The 21786-nt window shown below is 50.5% G+C and overlaps 1 protein-coding gene across 1 annotated transcript in view; it reads left to right on the forward strand.

The window, feature by feature from the left end:
- CIMAP2 (ciliary microtubule associated protein 2) overlaps positions 1-21786 on the forward strand; it is a 32439-nt gene that overhangs the window by 179 nt on the left and 10474 nt on the right. Inside the window, exons 2-11 of the mRNA XM_063105757.1 lie at positions 75-131; positions 4175-4443; positions 5245-5332; positions 5830-5994; positions 6182-6304; positions 10026-10163; positions 10294-10437; positions 12146-12307; positions 13332-13457; positions 16157-16290. Of these exons, the coding sequence (XP_062961827.1) occupies positions 75-131; positions 4175-4443; positions 5245-5332; positions 5830-5994; positions 6182-6304; positions 10026-10163; positions 10294-10437; positions 12146-12307; positions 13332-13457; positions 16157-16290 (1406 nt within the window). The remainder of the gene's footprint in view (positions 1-74; positions 132-4174; positions 4444-5244; positions 5333-5829; positions 5995-6181; positions 6305-10025; positions 10164-10293; positions 10438-12145; positions 12308-13331; positions 13458-16156; positions 16291-21786) is intronic.

Raw genomic sequence — 21786 nt, forward strand, 5'->3', positions numbered from 1 at the left:
GTCCAGGGAGCGCCCTGTGGGTGTTTCCTCTTTCGCTGATCAGCGGCTTTTAGACTCTGGCATTGCACAACCAGGTGTGCCAGAAAAACAGGTGCATTGCCAAATACGGGGCGCGCAAACTCCGGTGCAAGGCAAAGGGCGGGGTTTTACTCTCTCTGCTCAGCAGATGAGGAAACAGGCTTAGAGGAAGAAAAGGACTTGCCCAGGTCACAGAATTGGGGCGTTCCCAAGTAGGCCTGGAACCCCAGTTTGCTGAAGCCGGGGCTGTTCCTGCATGCGCGCTGCTCCACCCTCTCTGGATGAGCTCTCTAACTAAGGGTCAGGACTGGCCCTTCCAGCTGCAGAGCCACCTTCTCTTCTGCTGTTGTCCCATCCTACCTGCGGTTCCTTCAGGTTCTCCCTCTGAATGGAGCCTGCTGCCTCTCTCCTCTCTCTTCCTTTGGCCATTATTTACCAGGCTTCCCACGTGGGGTTTCTCTGCGTCCTCTCTGCTCTGTGTTGGACAACTGTGGAGAGACTATGGGCTCCATGTGCTTGTTCTAATTCCGAGTCTCCATCCCTAATAATGTATGACCTGTCATACTTCTTACTTTCCTCATCTGCCACATCAGGATGACAATCCCTCCCCCAGGGGCAGTGGAGATACCACAGGTAAACCTGATAAATGGTCACTCTGGATAAACGGCAGCTCCTATTCCTCCCCCGATTCCCATCCCATCCTGCACTCCACCTCCCGTCCCGATTTTCTTGCTTGACCAGTCTTCCTCCCAGGACTGGTCCCCTGACCTCTAGTCTGGAGGCTGGGTGGTGTACTCCGTGATGCAGGGGCTGCTAGTCCTCTAACGCTGGGGCTTTTGCAACAGGTCTGAGTGTCAAAGTCCCTTCTGCTCCTCATTCCACCTGAGGCTGAGCTCCTGTGAGCCCTGCTGTATCGTCTTCTTGAAAAATAGACCAGCATTTTCAAAAGAAGAAATAGGGACAAATAGTAAACTTGGAAAAAATATTTGATTTTAGCAATACAAAGGTAAATAAAAACAATATTCTGGTGCCATGTCTCACCTCGCAATTTTTAAATATAAAATTTAATAAATTTAATAATTTTAAAAAATTGCTAGTATAAATTGCTGGTGATCACGAAATAAAACTTGTTCTTTTACTTGCTTGGGGATATAGGGGATGGATTCCTAGAGGGAATCTGATTTTTTTTTTTTTAATTATGGCAACATATACTTAACATAAAGTTTACCATTTTAACCATTTTTAAGTATACAGTTCAGTGACATTAAGTACATTTACACTGCTGTGTAACCATCCCCACTATCCCTCTCCAGAAGTTTTTCATCATCTCAAATTGAAACTCCATACCCATTAAGCAATAAATCCCCATTCCCTCCTCCCCCTAGTGCCTGGCAACTACCGTTCTACCTTCTGTCTCTATAAATTTGACTGCTCTAGGTACCTCATATAAGTGGAATCATACAAGATTTGTCCTTGTGTGTCAGGCTTATTTCACACACGTAATGTCTTCAAGATTTATCTATGTCGTACCATGTGTCAGAATTTCCTTCCTTTTTAAGGCTGAATAATACTCCATTGTACATATATGCCACATTTTGTTTATCCATTCATCTGTGGATGGATACCTGGGTTGCTTCTACATTTTAGCTACTGTGAAAATGCTGCTATCAATGTAGATATACAAATATATGTTTGAATCCCTGCCTTTAATTCTTCTGGGCATAGACCAACATGTGGAATTGCTGGATCATATGGGAATACTATGTTTAATTCTTTGAAAAACCACCATATTGTTTTCCGCAGCAACTGGACCATTTTAATCTCCCATCAGCAATGCACAAGGGTTCCAATTTCTCTACATCCTTCCCAACATGTGTTATTTTCTACTTTTCTGATAATGGCCATCCTAAGAGAATCTTAGGGTCATCGGCTTTCGATCTGATTCTGAGGAGATGAGGAGTTGAGTGGGGAGGGTAGGTTGGGGGTGTGTATTTCAGAAACAGGAAGGGTATGAAAAGGCCAGAAGTTCACCAGTGTAGGGCGTGTCCTAGAGACAGAGCAGCCCCACACGGCTGGAGCTTACCAAGCGTCAGGGAGAGATGGCAGAAGAGGACTGAAGGCAGTGGCCACAGCCCCATCACAGAGGCTTGAATCCTGGTTGAAGAGCTTGCTTTGATCCCACTGACATAACAGATGACTCTGGAGTCTGGATGAGTTAGCAAGTCTTATAGTGGGGGACTCTCATGTCATTGTGAGTCCCATATTCCCTATGTGACCCTATACCTCATTAGATGTGACAGGGCAAGTTATTCTCCCTGCCTGAGTCTTTGTTTCCAATTCTGTACGGTGGGAGTGGGAGGGGGTTGCCACAGTGCCTACAAGGGAGAGTGGGTTAGTTGCTGGGATAAGGAAGTTGCTGTGATGAGAAGCTTTGGGCCGACTAGGGCAGGCTGCCTTGCTACAGAACTGACTCACCCTGGCCCGTTCTAGCCTGCCCGGCACTAGGACTCCCAGCGCAATGGACTTTGGCTTATATGTTACTCCCCCATGAATCCCAGAGCCGAGGGACTCAGGCCAGGTGAGAAGAAGCAAAGCAACTGCAGGCAGGTCTGGGCCACCCTGAGAACCCCTGAGCAGACCCAGGGCTGGCGGGAGGGCCTCCCTGTGCACAGAACTTGATAGTGTACACATCCACGCCTCACTGACAAAAACTGCTCCTCCAGGAAGCTACAGTCATATGTCACAGATGAGGAAATTGAAGCTTGGCAAGAGTAACTTGCCAAAGGCCACCAGCTAGGAGAGGCAGCAGAGCCAGGATTCAAACATGAGTCTCTGAGGGTTTATGTATTACTGGGAAGTTGGACTAGATTCGTTTATTCATTCACTTGTCATTCAGCAAATATTTACTGAACATTTACTATGTGCCAAGCATTGCACCAGAAGTGAATGAAATAGTCTCTGCCCTTGGGCCTCTGTAAGGTCCCTTTAATCCTCACAGCAGTCTGGGGAGATAGGGATGATTAGCTTCATCGGACAGGTAAGAAAGCTGAGGATCAGAGAAGGAAGTGACTTGCCCAAGGCCCACTGTGGGGAATGGGCAGAGTCTATGCTTGACCCAGGGTACTCTCTGTGTTCCTGAGGCCTGATGACTCTGACCATCAGCTCATCAGTGAAGTGTGGACATTCTGCCAGCCATGACCATGTGCCCTCTGGACCAGGAGCCCTAGAATCTAGCTCTTGGCTGTGCTGGGTGGCCATACCTCCTATTTAAATATCAGCTTGGGATATCAGATGGGCATGGGGGGTGGGGGGCATGAAAGGAGACCTACCGTGTCTCTGGTCCAGCTTTGCCACAGGCTGGATGCAGGATCTGGGGCACATCCTACCTCTCTCTGGCTTCAATCTTGTCATCACTGGATGGGGTGTAGATCTCTGCCCCACCTTGACCAAAGGCCCTTGGGAAGATCAATCAATCATGGGAGATATTAGACAATCTCATAGCATAACCATGGGTCGCTGGTGGGGGGTAAAGGAGGAGGAGGAAAGAGAGAGCTGACCATGCCCTGTTGGGGGCACATGCCCTCATTTCCTTTCTTCACCTGGCAAGTCGTACTCATGCTTCAGTGTTGAGTTTGGGATTCTCCTCCTCAAAGAAGCCTTCCCTGGCCTAGCCACCCACAGGCTGGGTCAGAGTCCTCCCTCTCTCATAGGCCTGACCACACTGTGTGGTCACTGTTTCCCCACTAGACTGTCCGAGCAGGGACCACATCTGGGTCCCAGGCACTCTGCACAGTGTCTGCCCAGAGTGGGCGTCGGGGGTGTCCGGGGCACGGAAGAGCAACCCTTGCGGTCTCTCCAGCCTCGCCCCTGCCCTCACCTCTGGCTCACCTCGTCCATTCCCCCCTCTCCTCCTTCTGTCCCCAACGTGAGAAGGAGCTGGGATGCCCTTTGCACGAGTCGTGCTCTCTCTGCGGGCCTCGGTTTCCCGTCAGCACAAGGCGAACATTAAGAGGCACGTCCTGAGCCTCAGCTCTCTCAAGCCCCGTGAGAGGCGCTGGGATGAATCGAGAAATCAGAAACCGTTCCTCCACGAACGACTCGAACACACGACCAAACGGCATCCACGTTAAACACCGAGAGGCCATGACATCTGCAGCGGTCAGGGAAAGACGTCTGGCCAGGGAGCGTGGAACGCGCGCGGGTGAACGAAGCGGTCCTGGCGGCGCGCGCGGAGGCGGCGGCCCACGGTTCCGCGCGAGTCACAAGGCCCGGGTTGCCGTGGCAGCGGCGGCGGGCGCGGACCGGGCCGGCCATGGGGAGCAAGGCCCGGGCTGCCGCGGGCTCCCGCGCCTGGGGCCGCGCCGGCTCCGTGGCCACGGCCACCAAGTGGTTCAGCGGGGCGCCCTTCGGGGTGCAGAGCCACAGGTGGGCCTGGGATGCAGCGGGTCCGCGGACTGGAGCCTGGGGGAGGGGCGAACCCTGGGAGGGGCCGGCAGTGAGGGGCCTGCTTCCGTCCCCGCTCACGCCGCACGCACTCCTGCCCGGAGCTCTTCCACCGCCCTCAGCAAGTTCTCTAAAACCAGCGCGGGAGAGGCCACGTGGCGGGGCCCACAGCAGGCCACTCAGCTAAAAAGTCAGGGGTGGATGAGCCCAGGTGTCTAACTTCCTTCCTTCCTTCCTCCCTTCCTTCCTCCCTCCCTTCCTCCCTCCCTCCCTCCCTCCCCCTCCCCCTCCCCCCTCCCCCTCCCCCCTCCCAAAGTTCGCACAAAAACAGGACTGAAAGACAGTACAGATCTTTCCATGAACTGTTTGAAGCACCCTCATAAATATATGATATGTACATATATCACCTACCATGTGCCAGGCACAGTTGTAGAATCTGGGGCTACAGCAGTGAACAAAAGATCAAAACCTGGTACTCATGGGGTTTCCATCCTTGTCAGGGAGGACGGTGGGGGGGATAATAAACAACAGCAACAAAATATATATGAAATGCTGGTTAGTGTAACAGCTATGGGAAAAACAAAGGTGGGAGGAGGAGCTGGAAGGGGTGGGGGTGGGAGCAGCCCTGGAATGTTCCAAGCCACTGCAACCCAGCTGCTTATCTTTCACGGGCCAGCTTCACAGTCACCTCCCTGGGAAGCCAACTTCCCCAGCCCCAGAACTGCCCAGGCCAGGGCCGGATGCCAGGCATGGGGCCCTCACTGGGCCTCTGTCCCTCCCTAGGTTTGACGTTTCCGCTGTTTACCCCAACCAGAAGAAGTTCAGCACCTTCACCGAGGCCCCGTACTCCAGGTATCATTCCGTGGAAGTGGTGAGTTTGTACAGCTTCCTTGACTCCTTCTATGTGGGGTGGCCACTGCCCCTCCGAGTCACCCACCATGGTGGACAAGCTGAGTGGTGTAAGGGGCATACCTTATAGCTCTTCATGCCTGCAGCCCCCAGAACAGAGCTTAGCCCAGAGTCAGGGCTTCTGACATGTTTGATAAATACAGGACTGTAGTGAAAACAGCATGAGTTTGGGGCCCAAGAGACATGGCTTCTATGCCCAGCTCTTGCACTGACTAGCTAGGGGCTCATGAACAAGTCACTGTACCTCCCTGAAGTGTGATGGGGCCAATGACAGAGGGTGTCAGGATTGCACCTTGAGTGTCAAGCCCTGGGATGCCAGGCTTGGTGCTGGGGGTGGGGGCAGCAGAGGGGAATTGCCTGGTCTCCACCCCCAGTCAGGGTGGTGGCTTGGTGAGGACTTGCTCTGTGGGTGGGCTGGGTGGATGTGGCTGGCACAGCTCCAACCACCGTCTGGCTCAGTCCCACATAGGGCCTGGGATCTACAGCTCCAAGGAAACCTGCTTCAGCAAGCAGAAGCTGAAGAAGGAGATGGACACAGGCTGGGCCAAGGCACAGGAAGCCACCCGGCTGACCAAGCTGCCCCACTTCCAGTACCAGGCCATCATGAGAGAGAAGCAGCTGCAGGTGAGACCTGTGGGGCTGCCTCTCTCCACCTCTGGGGCCAGGTCTTCCTGTCTACTGCAGCATTTCCAAGTGTGGCCTTCAGTGTCCAGGTGGAGCTCATCCTTCCAGGAGTACCATTGTCCCTTGGGCTCCTTCCTGCGAGGACATTCCCAAGTTTAAAGTTTGTCTTCTGCTCTCTTCTCTTAAGGAGCAAAAATTGGGGCCCGGCTCCTACAACTTCAAAGACTTCTTACAACTGCTGCAGCAGAAACCATGTAGCACCCGAGGGCTGCTCAGTTCTGGGGAGATTCGCTTCCGAGGACTCATTGGGGTAGGTGTTCTCATATATGAGCAGGATCCCTCCTACCCTCCATGCTCTGCCTGCAAAGCGTGTAGCCTGGGTGGTGCTGGAAATGCCCTTGGTTGTAGCTGTCTCTTGCCCAGGCTTGTCCAGGCTCCCCTGTGGATCCTCACAGCTCCTCTGCTTTCTAGTGCCACAGCCTTGAGCCCACTGGCTGTCATACATTCTGGCAGGTACAGGTCTGGTTCACCTCTGGGTCCTCCACAGAGAGCCCAGCACACATTTGGTGCTCAATAAATTCACCTATCTATATATACAGCCAGGAGATAATGAATAAACACTTAGTAAGTGCCAGGCACTGTACTAGGCCTTGGGGATCCAGCAGTGATTAAGACAAGGTCCCTGCACTCATGGGACAGATGTTCTAGTGGTAGAAACAACAGTACAAAGAAGGAAATACATATATAATCAGGGCTATGAGGACAAGTGAGACAGGGAATGGGTAGAGAGTGATTAATGGCGATGCAATTTATGGAGTAGTCAGGGAAGGCTTCTGGGAGGAGGCAGCATTTGAGCAAAATCTGCAGGTTGTAAGCAACAGAGAAGACTCGTGGTACCTGCGATATCTGCAGAAGAGCACTCCAGGCAGCGGGAACAGCAAAGGCTAAGGCCCAGAGGTGGGAACAGGCTTGTTGAGTTAGACCAGCAGGCAGGGGCCAGTGTGGCTGGAGGGGAGTGGGTGAGGGCGAGAGGAGGCAAGAGGGCAAAAGAGTGAGTGGCTGGGTCCTGAGGACCTTGCAGCAAGGTGAGGCCTTTCACTGTCATTCCAAGTGCTGTGGGAGGACAGTGGAGGGCTTTGACAGGGCAAGGACCTGATTTAAATTTTTGGAGGAACTCCCTGCTTGTGGGGGCAGGGCTGGGAGGAGGCTGCAGGCATGCAGGTAGGTGATGGGTGAGAGGTGGGGATGGGAGGAGGGCTGCAGCCGCAGGCTGTGTGGGTCAGGAGGATCGTCCTGTGTGCATGTGGGGAGTATCCTCAGTGAGCTCAGCGAGGGAGAAGGCGGGAGTCACTCCCCTACCGAGGGAGCAAGCTCCGCAGTTTGTTGAGTGCCCCTTCTCCCCCTGCCCTTGAACTCTCTGCACTGGACACTCTGTCGCCCCTCAGATGTGCCATGCTCTTTCAACTGGGGCTGGCTCCTGTTGTTCCTTTTGCTGGGAATGCCCTTCCTCTCCCAGCAGCCTCTCTGCCTAAGGCACCCCTACTCATCCTGCAGCACTCAGCTTCCGTAAGGCTTCCTGACCCCCCCTAGATGAATCTCTCTTCCCAGGAGTCCCTATTGTGGTTGTGTGTTTAGTGTCTCTCCTCCACTGGACAGCAGCCCCTGAGGGTGGACCATGTCTGCCTAGTCATTCACTGCAGCATTCTGAGGTCCTAGGAGTGCCAGGCACGCACAGTATTTGTGGACTAAGTGCATGCATGCTTACGAAGTACCAGGTGATCCAAAACATTCTCTGTAATTCTTTGCAGCCACTCCTGAGGAGGCCCTAGAGGCTCAGAGAGGATAAGCAACTTGCCCAGGCTGCACAGCTGCAAGCTGGCAAGCCGGGATCCAAACACTGAATGTCCAATCCCAAACCCAGGGCTTTCTCCCACACCTCACCACTGTAAAACCTGCTATGAAGGCTGGAAATTATTCCTTGCCACCTTCAGGGGACGAGCAGATGCATCCTCAGGTGCAGAAGCTATAACTGCAACTTAGGGAGAGGGGATGCCTGGAGGCACTTAAAAATGAGTCATTACCTTCGATTTAAACACTTAGCACAGCACTTAGTGGTACTAATTAATTTAATATTCACAACAATCCTGTGAAGTAGGTACCATCACTATGCCCACTTCACAGATGAGAACACAGAACTACTGAGTGGCAGAAACAGGATTTGAATCCAAGGTGTCTAGCGTATAATAACTGCGCTTTAACCATAGGCTTGACTCCCTCAGTTCCTGGATTTTGTTCCTCGATTGTCTGTGGAGAACAGGGTCTAATGTCAGAGGGCAACCCAGCTGATGGCAGAAAAGTTGGGGGACAAATCTGACATTGTCTCTTTCCTGTGTCCCCAGCCCACAGCACTGGGGCATCTGCCTGTGCTCATTCTGCCTGGGGGACCACCCCACCGCCCCCATACCTGTCTTTGGGAATCCTTCTCATTCTTCAAGGCCCAGCTTAAAAAAAATCTTATAAAAAAAAATCTCATTCCCACCCCCTGCCACCTCCTTGGAATTAATCATTCCTGCCTAAGTCCTGCCCAAATGTGGTATTAAACCTCTGAACCTGAAGGTTTTAAGGAAGAAAGAGATTATGCCAACAAAGCGCCCAGCACTGGGCTTGGCCCGCCATTCGTTAACTCCGGAGCAAGGGCCACTCTGCCCCTTCGTTAACCCTCATTTCTGAAGTCTCCCAGACTTGCGGTACTCCCTGCCCACTCTCCCAGTGCCTACCACAGTGCCTGGCAAACAGTAGAGGCTCAGAAAGAACATGGGTTTTGGAGCTGGAACCCTCGCACTACCCCTTTCTGGAGCTGGGACCTCAGACATTCAGATGGCGTGAGCTTGGTCTCATCTGGTTGCTGTAAGGCGTGTGAAACTCCAAATACGTGATTGTAGATCCCAGCTTACTACCCTTGGGGGTTTTTTCCAGAACCCACCAGGGAACCCTGGGACCTGGAAGGAGGCAGCTTGTAGTCTCATTCTTCCGGGTGTGAACAAATCTGATGCTCACAGTGGCCTGACTTCCCCAACAGAGGTCCCTGCCCCCTCCGCCCTGCCTGGTTTCCCCAGGGTCTGGAGGTGAGCAGGGCTGAGCCATCTGTAGAGCGGCAGCGACCCCGCGTGGCTAAAAGGTGCAGAGCAGAAGCAAAAATCCTGCCAGGTCTTTACCCAGGGACCCCCACCCTCCCACCTCACTCCTCCTACAGACTGCACTTGTGACTCTCAAAGTCCAGGCCCAAATGGCCATTCCAGCCATAGTTTTTATCCTCTCCTCCTGCCTCCCAGACAGTCAGCCCCCACACCCTGACTTATCATGTGTCAGCACCCACTGTGTGCTGGACACTGTGCAGGGGGCTTTACAAACATTATTTAACTTCATCCTTATTACCATGGAGGAAAGTATTACTATCTCCATGTTACCAACATGGACCACAAGGCTCAGAAGGCCTGGGGCCACTCGGGTAGGAAGCAGCAGAGTGAGGATCTGAACCAGGACTCCAGGTTCCTCTGTGCCGTAGTACTGTTCACAGCACCATGACAAAGCCATTCGTGTAAAGGCGGGATGGAACTGCCAAGGCTGCTGAAACAGCAACTGTCTGGGCCGATAGGGGCAGGAAGGCTTTGTTCCCAGGAGAGATGACGTTTGAGCTTGCTTTGCAGGAAGGACATTTCAGGTGGTGGTAACAGCACAAGCAAGGAAGGGCAGGGAGGTTGGGTGGAATGTCATGTGCTCAGTCTGAAAGTGAAGACGTAACTTGGACAGGCCAGCGGGACCCTGGTGAGGAGGCAGAACTTGGAGGAAAGTGTGAGCAGTGATGGGGGCTCACAGGCAACAGTTTGTGTGTTGGGGGGAAGGTAACACACAGGCATCCTGAAAATTCTGTTCCTCTCTCGGGAATGGGGATCCCAAGTGTCTCTTCCTCAGATGCACTCAGTGCTAGGAGTGAGACTGATGGTCTTTATGTCTCCACCTCTGCCCCACAGAACTACTATCCAGGCCCCGGAAATTATGGGGAGAAGGGCAACCCATACACCAAGCTGGAGGAGAACCACTGGAACCGGTCCCATTCCGAGGGCCTCATGTGCAGGATGACCAACAAGCCACCCCCCTTGGTGCATCAGGTACCCCCTCTCCTGGCCAGGCCTGGAGGGGGAGACTCCCAAGGCAGATGGGAAAACCAAGACCCTGAGAGAGCAATGGCACTGCATCAGCAGCTCTCCTGCAGGCATTGTCACCTCTGCTGTGTTCTAGGGGAGTGGTCTGGGACCCGGCACCTACTCCCTCAAAAGCGGCATCGATATGTACCTGGCACGATCCATCAGCACTCGCGGCCCCTATGACACTTACTCTGGTGACAGAAGCAAGCCTCTGCCTCATGGACATTACTCTGTGCAGGTGTGTACTCAGGTGGGTTGTGGGGGTTCATTCCCCAGCAGGATGACACGCCTCACCAATCAACACCAGGAACACTACCCTATGGGCCAGGTCCTTTCCCACCCTGAAGCCAGCATGGGATCTGGCTACTTGTGTGAGTGTGAGATCGGGAAACTGAGGCTAGCCACATAGCTGGAAAGGGGCCGAGCTGGGATTGAACACAAGTATGTCTGTCTACTTCATGGCCAGTTCTCTCTCCTCTGCACCGGTGTGAACTGCACAGGAGGTGTGGGTAGCCCACAGTGCCAGTACTGGATGGAAGACAGGCCACAAGCCTGCGGGACCTCGACAGCACAGGGCTGGCTATCCTGATGTTTTGGACACAGACCCAGCTATGCTGGCTGGGTTAGTGGCAGTGCTCTGTTAACGAGGCCAAGAACTGGAGGGCCGGGAGGGACAACTGAAGGAGAATTTAAGCTGGAGGGCCTCCTGTCCTACCCCCTCAAGCCCCTGTTCTGTGACCTCACAGCACGCCGTGCTTTGCTTTCTTCTGCTCACAGCAACTGGAATTAAGCACTTGTCTAATTACCTGTTCATTTTGTCTCCACTGTGCATTGACCCGGTATGTACAATCAGGCCAGGTCATCATCCAGGTGCAGGAGAAACCAGCCCTTGTGGAACTTACACTCTAATGGAAAAAGAAAAACAATCATCAATGAGTTTTTTAAAAATTCTAGAGTGTTATCAGGGGATAAGCGCTATGCAGAGGCCTTGGGAGAGTTGGGCAGGGGTGGGGTTAATGTCCAGAGACTTTTGGTCCAGTTGGTAAAGAGCCACTGAACTGAGCCCTCTGACCCGGCTGCTCCCCTGGGCCCCCCCAGCCCCCCCATGACCAGCCACTAAAGTGGTCCTGCCCAGCACAGCAGAGGCCTGGGGACCCTCCTCAGGTGCTGCAGCCAGCCCCCGCTCTGATTGGCCAGTGCCCAGGCCGTGCAGTTTGTTGCATTTGTTTGTTTTGTTTTGATAGACTTCATTTTTTAGAGCAGTTTTAGGTTCACAGCAAAATTGAATGGAAGGCACAGAGAATTCCCATACATCCCCTACCCGTACTTCCCCCCATGCAAGCCTCACTCACTATCAATATCCCGCATCAGAGGGGTCCATTTGTCACAATCCATGAACCTGCATGGACACGCCCCCATCACCCAAAATCCATAGTCTAATTTAGGGTTTGCTCTTGGTGGTGAACATTCCGTGGGTTTTGACAAATGTGTGACATGCGTCCACTCCTGTAGTATCCTGCACAATAGTTTCACTGCCCTGAACATCTTCTGTGCTTTTCCAGTCGCACTGATTTTTAAATATTTGAGACATCCCTCCTGCTTAGAACAGTGCCTGGCTCAATACATGTCCAGTAAATGAATGAAAGAAAGAAGGTGTGGGTAAAGGCAAGCTCGATCGTAGGGGGGTTGCAGGAGACTAAACCCCCACCCCCGACCTGCTGGTGGGTGGGAGGCTGTCTTGTTTCCCTGCCCAGGTCAGGGTGGGCCTTGAGCTGTCCTGGCCCCTGCACAGCCTGGCCCTGGGGCCGTCTGCACCGGCGGGGCGGTGAGCAACGCCTCCTTGGTGTTGGCACTTGCTTTTCTCTGACTGCTGGCGAGGGTTGAGAACAGGCGCTCTTGCTTTCCCTGGCGTAACAGATCTCTTTCTCTCTCTCTCTGTTTCTCAGAAAAAAAAGCCCAGGGAACTGATGAGTGTCAAGAGCTTTGTGGAAGAACTTAATTCACGTCACAATAAGAAGCATGGGATTTTTTCGAAACTTCCCCGAAACCCGGAAACCCCTACAGAGAGGATTTACTGGGCCACCATTAGCCAGTGCCCCCGAAAACTAGTCAGTGTGCCCCCACGGCCTGCCTTCCTCTCTTGGATGGTGGCTCTCCTGCGGGGATGGGGGTGGGGTGGCTGTTTTCAGGGGAAAGACTCAGTCTTGGGGATCAGACAAGCCTTGTTTCCAATCCTGGTCTTGCACTTACCAGTGACTTTGGGTAAGACCCTCTCACTTTCCGAGCCTCAGTTTACACGCCTATCCTGTGAGGACATGATATGGCTGTGAGGATTAGATGAAGTGTGCTTAGAGCCTGTGGCATGGTCCCTGTGCTCAGGATGTGCCCAGCCATTGTGGAGCTCCACCTAGCCCCTCCATCTCCTGGCCCTCAGCATGCTGGAGAAAGGCCAAGAGGGAGGCTGGGCAGGGCAGAGTATGAATAAGGGTGTCCACCTTCATGGGGTCTGCCCATCTGCTCTGTGTAGGGGAATGATGAGCTCTGCCTCAGTGGCAAGGCAGTCCTCTCTGGGGGTGGCAACCAGTGGTCTGAGTAGGCCCTGGGCTTTATTCAAGCCCCCCATGCAGGGTCTGTCCCTAAGGGCATGGGAAAGGGGAAGGAAAAAGGGTACAAACGTATCCTGAATGCCTGCTGGGCACCTTCCAGCCACCCTGAGGGAGGGATTATCATGCATTTCACAAAAGGAAGTTGAAGTCCACATCTGGGAGGGATCTGCCTGGAGTTCCTCAGCAAGGGCAAGAAGGAGCTAGGAGTGGAACCGGCTCGTCTAGCTCTAAGGCCTGCGTCGCTTCCACTCCCCAGAGTGGGGTCTGGAGCATCTCTCTGGACCCTACCAGATCATGAGGGCCCTTGGGAACCTGCTGCTGGGTGGAGGTTAGAGTTGGGGGCATGGGTCATGAGGGCACCACAAGGCTCCTTTGTTAGGAGGTGGCTGGGGACCTCCCACCGTCCTTGGCTCAACCCAGGACTGCTAGACAGGTGCAGTTAGCTGCCAGGAGCTCTCACCTGCCCTGGCCCCAGGCTGACCACTACCAGGGCCTCTAGCTTTCAGCCTTCATTTCTTACCCTTAGGCCGCATCAGGTCCTGGTCTGTGGCTTCCACATGAGAAGGAATGCAAACACGTCAACCCGCCACCTTTCCTGCTGGCCTCCAAGCGGTCAGGCATAAAGGCCTACCAGATGATTCTGGGAAGCTGGGTGAGTGGGCCTGGGGTGGGGGATACATGGTGATGGGCAGAGAACTCTCTCCTGCCTCTACAGGCAGCCCCAATCCTTCCCTGTCCCCTGGGAACTGATGATGCTCTGCGTGAGCCGCCGAGGCCACTTCACTTTTTTCCCCCAAAGGACCAGACACCCACTCCCACAGTCATTTCTCTAAGGCATGGGCTCTCAAACTTGAGCAGGTATTAGCATCACCTGGAAGGCTTGTTAAAGCACAGATTGCTGGGCCCAGGCCAGAGATTCTGATTCAGAAGGCCTGGAGAGGGTAAGGGTGGAACGGGAATTTGCATTTCTGATAAGTTCCCAGATGACCGTGGATGCTGCTGGTCCAGGGACCACACTTGGAGTGAGCCATCCCATGCTCTCATTTCCCCAGAGAAATGCTCCCTCATTCTCTCTTTGTATTTGTCTTTGGGCTCAGGGTCAGCAGGGAGATTGGCTCATTTCTCACCCCTGGTTGAACACCTTTGGGTCCCTTTCCCTCCCCAGAGGCAGCCATCTCCTGTGTGTGATGGGACCTTACTTTTCCTGAAAAACAGCTAAATTCTGGGGTTTTGTGTGCATGCCTCCTTGATTTACACAAATGGCCTTGGGCATTGACCGCATTGTTTCTTACCACCCCCCTTCAGTTTTAAGTACACCTTTAAATGGAGTCTAGCAATCATACAGAAAGGCTCATGAATCCTAAGTGAACAGCTCCAGGAATTGTCATGAAATGACCCCACCCATGTAACTACCCTCCAGAGCATTCAAGAACACATTCCCAGCACCCATGAGCCCCACATGCCACTTGCCCCCATCAGGTAGCCCCTGTCCTGGCTGCTACTAGCACAGGCTAGTTTGCTGGGTTTGCACACCTTTCTTCAAGGTCTCTCCTGGTCTCCCTGGGTGCCTTTTGCTTGTAACTGATCTGCCTTCGCATCGTTCTGCCTCCCACTGCCCCCTCCTGCAGCCCACGTCTGAGCTCTCCACCCTCCTCACCTCCCCGTGATGGCACAGTCCCTGGTGTGCCCAGCCCCCACTGGCTGACTCTTGTGAAGACCAGTTGGTCAGCCACCCCCCACCCTCACCCCCGTCCTCCCTTTTCTCACCTCCAGCCTGCACCCCTGCAGGGGAGAGGGTCTTCACTGGGGACCCCAAGTAAAATGTTTAGGCTAGAGCCAAATGACCAAGCTGCTGCCCCAGGGCTGGCCACTCCCAAGAAGGAAGGTGTATGGCGCTCGGGCTAATGTCTGGAATCCTGCTCACAGCGCCAGTTGTCTAGCTCTTAATCCTGTTCGTGATGCCAATTGTAAAGCTACACAACCACAGCAGTTGTTGGGCTCTTTTACCTGCTGGTAATCCTGCACCGACTGGGCTGATTGTTGAGCTAGGGCTGGGTCTGGAGCTCCCAGACCCCTCAAGCCCATTCACAGACTGGGTCACAAGCTCGTCATACGCTAGGCTGGGTCACCAGACCCCCTGCATACCAGGTTGGGTCACCAGACCCCTTCACGCAGGTCTATGACCTGGGTAACCAGCCAAAAGGTCCTTGGAGCCATAGGTTGGAAAGCATGGCCACACAGGGCAGACACCCACCTGCCTGCTTCACTAAAATTCCTCTCTCTTCTCTCCCTCTCTCTGAAGAACACACGAATAGCAACAAAACTAAAAAGATACATTGGTGCTTGTGTGCACTAACTATACACACACGCGCGCACACACATACACACACACACACACACACAATTTGCTTACAAAGAATGCTGAACCACACCCAACTGAGGCGAGGGCCCTGACCAAACTACTCTATTTTCCCAACAGAAGGGCTGATGTGGGGTCTGGGTTTCGTTGGCTCACTGGCACTGTTCTGCAGGGCAGGCTCTGCTGGCACCACCAGCCTGGGAGCCTGCTCCCTCCTGACACAGGCCTCTCCCTGTGGGAGGCAAGTTCTGCCTAACACTGGACTAGTCTCTGGTTCCTAACATCCCCCCAGCCCACCCTTGGCACTGCTTCTCCATGGATAGCTGGGTTCCTGTCCTGCCTTTATTCTTCCCTTGCTATGTCACCTTGGGCAAATTACAAGGTCTTTGTCACTGGGACCTCTGAACCTCTCTGTTGGCACCTCTTGTATCTGCCACTCAGATTTCTGGGTGCCAGGGTGTATTTGTTTCCTAGGGCTGCCATAACAGTGAACCACAAACCAAGTGACTTAGAAACAGCAGAAATTTATTCTCTTACAGTTCTGGAGACTGGAAGTCTGAAATCAAGGTGTCTTCTCTCTCTCTGAAACCTGTAGGGGAGATTCTTCCTTGCCTTTTCCTAGTTTCTGGCAGTGGCCAGCAGTCCTTGGTGTTTCTTGACCTGTAAAGACCACTCCAATCTCTGCCTTCATGTCTCGCATCTTCCTCGCCATGTGTCTTTTCTTATAAGGACACCAGTCATAATGGATTAAGGGCCGCCCTACTCCAGTATGACCTCATCTTAACTAATTATATCTGCAACAACCCTGTTTCCAAATAAGGTCACATTCTAAGGGACTGGGGTTAGGACTTCAATATATCTTTTGGGGGGACACAATTCATAATTCAACTCATAACAGGTAGAGTAGGAAGGAGTCTGGGGGAAGGTGGAGGCCTGAGACCAAGCGTCTGAGCCAGGCTTGCTAATGTCCTGCCCTCCTCTCCCTGTTGCAGAACCCAGTAGGTGTGGGCCACTACCTCAACACTTGGCTGATGGAGAAAAAGGACAGACGGCAGCGATATCGGTCCCTGTTCATGGGTGAATCCAAGCGCTACCCTTCAGACCCGGCCTGGGACATGCTCATGCAGTGAGTGCCACTGGAGCTCCAGGAGAGGGGCGAGGGTGGGCTCTGCCATGGGCTGGGGTTCTCCGTGCTTGGTTCCTGTGATGATTAAGTTAGTGTCAAGTTGCTGGATTAAGAAATACGTAGAGAATTTAAGCCAATTCCCCTAATAAATCCTTCTCTCTCTCTCTCTCTCTCTCTCTCTCTCTCACTAACTGGTTCTGTTGCTCTGGAGAACCCTGACTAATACAGTTCCCATGGGAACACAGCTGCTGATCCTAATGCCAGCCAAACAGCAGAGGAAGTGGAAAGATGTTCAAGTCCAGATCTTGGCTCTGCCACTTACTGGCTGTGTGAGGTGGGGCATGTTGCTTAACCTCTCTGAGCCTCATTTCCTTCAGCTGTCAGATGAAGAAAAGTAGATGGCTGAGGATTCCCGAATAAGATGATGTACCTAAAATTCTTGGTAAGGAAAAGGTACTCAGTCAACACTAAATCCTCCATCCATAACCCACGTGGTCTGGGCTCTGCCCTGAGTGGCTTCGCCACATGGAGTCTCTGTTTCTTGGGGTTCATTATGAGATGGTAAAACTCATTTCAGGAAGTTGTGAAACCTAAGAAAGAAACGGTATATGAAATACTGTGGCAAACTATAAAACAGCTTGCAAGTATTAGCTGCTGCCATATTTTATTGATCAAAGAGGCCACCATTTGTAATATAATCTCAATTTCAGAAATGTTAAAAGGTGAATAAACATGCACTTTAGAACTGAACATTTTGATTTTTGGAAGTGATGGTGAGTGCATGAGAACCAGATTCTGGGGATGAGATTATTCAGGGAAAACTAGCTTTTAAATGTAATTTTTAAAAGTGTTTTATTTTTATTAAAGTAGTCCTGTGCCTTCCCCCTTCTTGATTTACTTTTACTTTGGTGGATTCCTGAGAAAGGGCAATAAGATTTTTGATAGACTGCATGCCTGCAAATGTTTTTTATTTTTCTTACCTGCACATCTAATCAATAGTTTGGTTGGAAATAAAATTCTAGGTTGGAAATAATTTTCTGTGGGAATTTTGAAGGCTTTGCTCCTTTGGCTCCTAGCTGCAAGTGTGGTTGTTGAGAAGTCTCATGCCATTCTGGTTTCCTGTCCTTTGTATGTGGCCTGCATTTTCCTTTCTGGAAGCTTTTAGGATCTTCTCTGTGTCCCTAAAATTCCATGATGATTGGTCTTAGTGTGGCCTTCTTTCATCCATTGTGCTGGGTGCTTAGTGGGTTCTTTCCATCTAGAAACTTAGCATCTTCTGTTCTGGGGACTTTTTTTTTTTTTTTAGTTTTTTTCTTTGATGATTTCCTCTCCTCTATTTTCTCTCTTCTTTCTTTCAGGAATCTCTTTTAGATGAATGTTAGAAGTCCTGGTTTTATACTCTAGTTTTCTTGTCTTTTTGTTTCTCTCTCTCTTATTCTCTATCTCTGCCTTTTCTGCTCTACTTTCTGAAAGTTTTCTTTGTCTTACAACCTTACTATTGCCTTTTTAAATGTTGGCCATCATATTTTTTAATTTTCAAGGACTCTTTTGTGTCGTGGATTGCTTTTTTTTTCCCTTTTTTGATTTTTTTTTTTTTTTTTTTTGTCTTTTTCGTGACCAGCACTCAGCCAGTGAGTGCACTGGCCATTCCCATATAGGATCCGAACCCGCGGTGGGAGCGTCGCTGTGCTCCCAGCGCCGCACTCTCCCGAGTGCGCCACGGGCTCGGCTTTTTTTTTCCCTTTTAATAACACCCAGTTCTTCATCACATACGTGGTATGTTCTAAGGATATTAAAATTTGTTTTTCTTAAGTTTTCTTTTCTTTTTTTTTTTTAAGATGACCAGTAAGGGGATCTTAACCCTTGACTTGGTGTTGTCAGCACCACGCTCACCCAGTGAGCTAACCAGCCATCCCTATGTGGGATACGAACCTATGGCCTTGGTGTTATCAGCACCACACTCTCCCAAGTGAGCCACGGGCCGGTCCAGTTTTCTTAAGTTTTCTTTCTTTCTCCCTACATTGTCTCCAATTCTTCTAAGTTCCTTTTTTTTTTCACTTGTTCATATTTAAGAGGAAAAGACTAAAAACTGCCATGGGCCTGGGTGGGGCCTGTCAATTTGTGGCTTCACTAGGAGTGATTGGCTGGGGATCTGGTCATTCCATTGGGAGACCCTCAAATGTCAGTGTTTTCTCTGGGACCATTCAGCTTCTCTAGAAAAGAATCGTCCATCCTCGGGGGGTGTAAGTGTGGTTGTTGGTGTTTTGGGGAAGAAGACTGGATGGTCTCACTCAATATATGGACTTCTTCGTCATCCCGCTGTTCTCACGGTGGTACCTGTCCGCCTGTGGTCCACTGTGCCCAGCTTCCCCCATCTGCAACTCCTTCAAGAAGAAACCTCTGGTCTCTCTCCTACTGGGTGTGTGAGGAGTTGGTGAGTGGAATTGTTTAACTTTCACCTGTTGTCAGTCACTGGTCTTGCTCCTGCTTTTCGAGATACTAGTGCCTCCAATTCCTGGGCCTTTCTGGGGTTTTGTGGCAGGAGCTGGCAAGCTTCTCACTGGCTTCCCTACTGCAGGCCGCTTGCTCTTCAGCCTTCTCAGCTCTGCCAATGCCTCCCTGCACTCCCCGTTTCCCAAAAACATGTTAACATCCTTTGTCCCCTGATACTTCCTCTCCCTTTGTTGTTTGCCTATTTAAAAAAAAAAATTCCTTTATCTTCTTTTAGTGGATTGCACGAGGGAGTGGAGATAAATGCGTGTATTCACCTGCTTGTTGAGTGGTGAATCACATGGAACACTGGTAGTGTGCAAAAGCATTTTCTTCCCCTTTCTAGCCAAGGTGGTTAGCCTTATCTCATGGGTGTTGAACCAGGACTAGAGAAGGCAGCAACTTGCCCAGAGTCACATAGCTGGTAAGTAATAGAGCTGGGGCTGGAATCCAGTCCTTCCCCTTCCAGGTCAGGGTCCTTTTCACACACCAACGCCCATGTGAGGATTTGGAGGTGCCATGCCCGGATTCCTGCAGGGTTACTCATCCCCAGCCGCCCCGTCAGCAAAGCCCAGCCTACATACTGTTTGCTCGGTGAAGGGCTCTAAGGGACGGATGCCTCATCCCCATTGGACCCTCTACTTTGTCCCCCTGAACATCTGCCTCCCCCTTGTTCAAAAATTCTCCTTCATCACTGTTATTGCATCTAGCACATAGGCCTGTGAGAGTTATAGGATTGCTCTTGTAACCTGGCTTAGAATTCCATGTCTGACACTTAGCTGTGTACCTGGGGCAAGTTGCTAGGAGACAGACTTTCCACATCTGAAAAATGAGGGTGAACTAATAACCACTTTGCAGAGTCTGTTATGAAGACTAAATGAGACGATGCCTGTAAATGAACTCTGCCTGTGGTGCTGTTTTGTACGGATGCTGCAAATGCCAGCTTCTCCTTCCTTTATCAGCTTCGTTTGACTTAGCAGAATTCTGTGTTTTATTTGTTTGCATGAGGGGTATGTTCTTTACAGAGGCTTAAAATGTGCATCATCCAGGAAAAAAACGACAATGGCTTAAATCACCCTCTGTTGTCAAAGACCCAAGGAGAAGCCTATGTTAAGATGGGGATTTTGATAGAGACAGGGAGAGAAACAGGAGGAAGGCATTTGAATCCTGAGCAAGGATGGGGGCTTTGAAGGAGGAGGCTAGAAACATTGGATATAACTAGAGGCTTCTCATTGAAGTCAAGAACAAGACGGGGATGCTTGTGTCACTGGCATTATTCATCATTGTTTTGGAGGCTCTTGCAAATGCAGTAAGACAAGAAAAGTAAATAAGAAATATAAATATTGGTAAGGAAGAGCAAAATCATCAAAATTTATAATGAATGTGTGTTTACTAAAATATTCTGAGAGAAAAAAACAAAACAAAAAGTTCAGATCCCCATACTGTCCTGCTGCCAAAAAACAAACAAATAAACAAAAACAATAACTATAAAACATTCCAAGAGAGGTAATTTTAAAACTGTAAGCCTAAGAGGGCAAGTGCAATAAAGTGTATAAATGAATAGTTTCCTTTTATGCTGCAGCCATAACAAATAGAAAACTTAATTGAAAAGTGGGGGAAAAAGATCCCATTCTTATTAGCAACACAAACAACAAAATGCATAAGCGCTGGCTGGTTGGCTCCATTGGTTAGAGCATGGTGTTATAACACCAGGGTCAAGGGTTTGGATCCTCGTAGTGACTAGCCACCTAAAAAAAAAAAAAAGTATAGATAAGGCATAAATAAAGAAAAATATAAACATTTACTAAAGGATGTTAAAGAAAGTCTGACTAACTAGAAAGAATATCGTGTTCATGGATGGAAAGACTTGCTATTGGAAAAATACTAACTCTTCCCATTGATATAAACATTTAATGCCATTATTTTCTGATCCTAATGAGGTTGGTGGGAGTGGCTGGATAAGTTGATTATAAACTTCATCCAAAAGAAGAAATATATATGAATTATTTTAAAAATAGAAGAAGAATGATCTTATTTAAAAATGCATAGAAAAGGCAATATGGAGGAAAGGTAATACGGAGGACCAAACTGTTGGCCGTGATTACCTCTAGAGGGGAGGGTTACTAGGTTCTTTCACATTCTACCTTGTTTGTTTTACCTCTGAACTCTTTGAATTTTTCAAAATAAACTATTTTTATGATCAGGAAAAAATGCAAATAGAAAGGGAAGGCCAAGAGCTCTCTTAAATAGACTACACAAACTGTGGGTTGTCCTTTTAGACCCATCCCCTAGGAGTCACCCTTTGTCAACCAGATCTTAGTTTTCCCATCTGTGAAAAGGGCATAATTTATACCCTACAGGGACATGGTGAGGCTTAATTAAGGCTTATGCATGCTACTGCACAGAAGCCAACCGGCAGGTCCCTGTGGGTCTAAACTGTCAGGCTGGTGCACGATTCTCCCCAGGGCTCCAGCTTGGCATTGTCCATGAAGTCCTGACTCCACTTGGGTTCCTGGGTCAGGAGGACTGTGCCAGGAGGCACAGAAGGTAGGTCATAAGGTGCGAAGAAGGGCTCCCTTCTACACTCTTTCACTGACTGATTCGTTGAAAAACCTGTTCTGTGCTTGGTTCTGTTCTGGACACTTCTGAGCTGCTGGTTGTTTTCAGGTGACCAGAAATATTTTCTCATTTACTCACTGAAATGTTCACATCTGCATTGATATTTTAATTTCGGAGTTATTCTTTGTTTTCTGAATTTTCCTTTTAATTACAGCCTACTCTTATTTCTTCTTTTTTTTTTTTTTTTAAAAGATGACCGGTAAGGGGATCTTAACCCTTGACTTGGTGTGGTCAGCATCACGCTCACCCAAGTGAGCGAACCGGCCATCCGTATATGGGATCCGAACCTGGGGCCTTGGTGTTATTAGCACCGCACTCTCCCGAGTGAGCCACGGGCCGGCCCCAACCTACTCTTATTTCAAGGAAGCAATGCTTTCTCATGCTTGG

This window comes from Cynocephalus volans, chromosome 8, assembly GCF_027409185.1.
Source record: "Cynocephalus volans isolate mCynVol1 chromosome 8, mCynVol1.pri, whole genome shotgun sequence".
NCBI classification, from domain to species: Eukaryota; Metazoa; Chordata; class Mammalia; order Dermoptera; family Cynocephalidae; genus Cynocephalus; species Cynocephalus volans.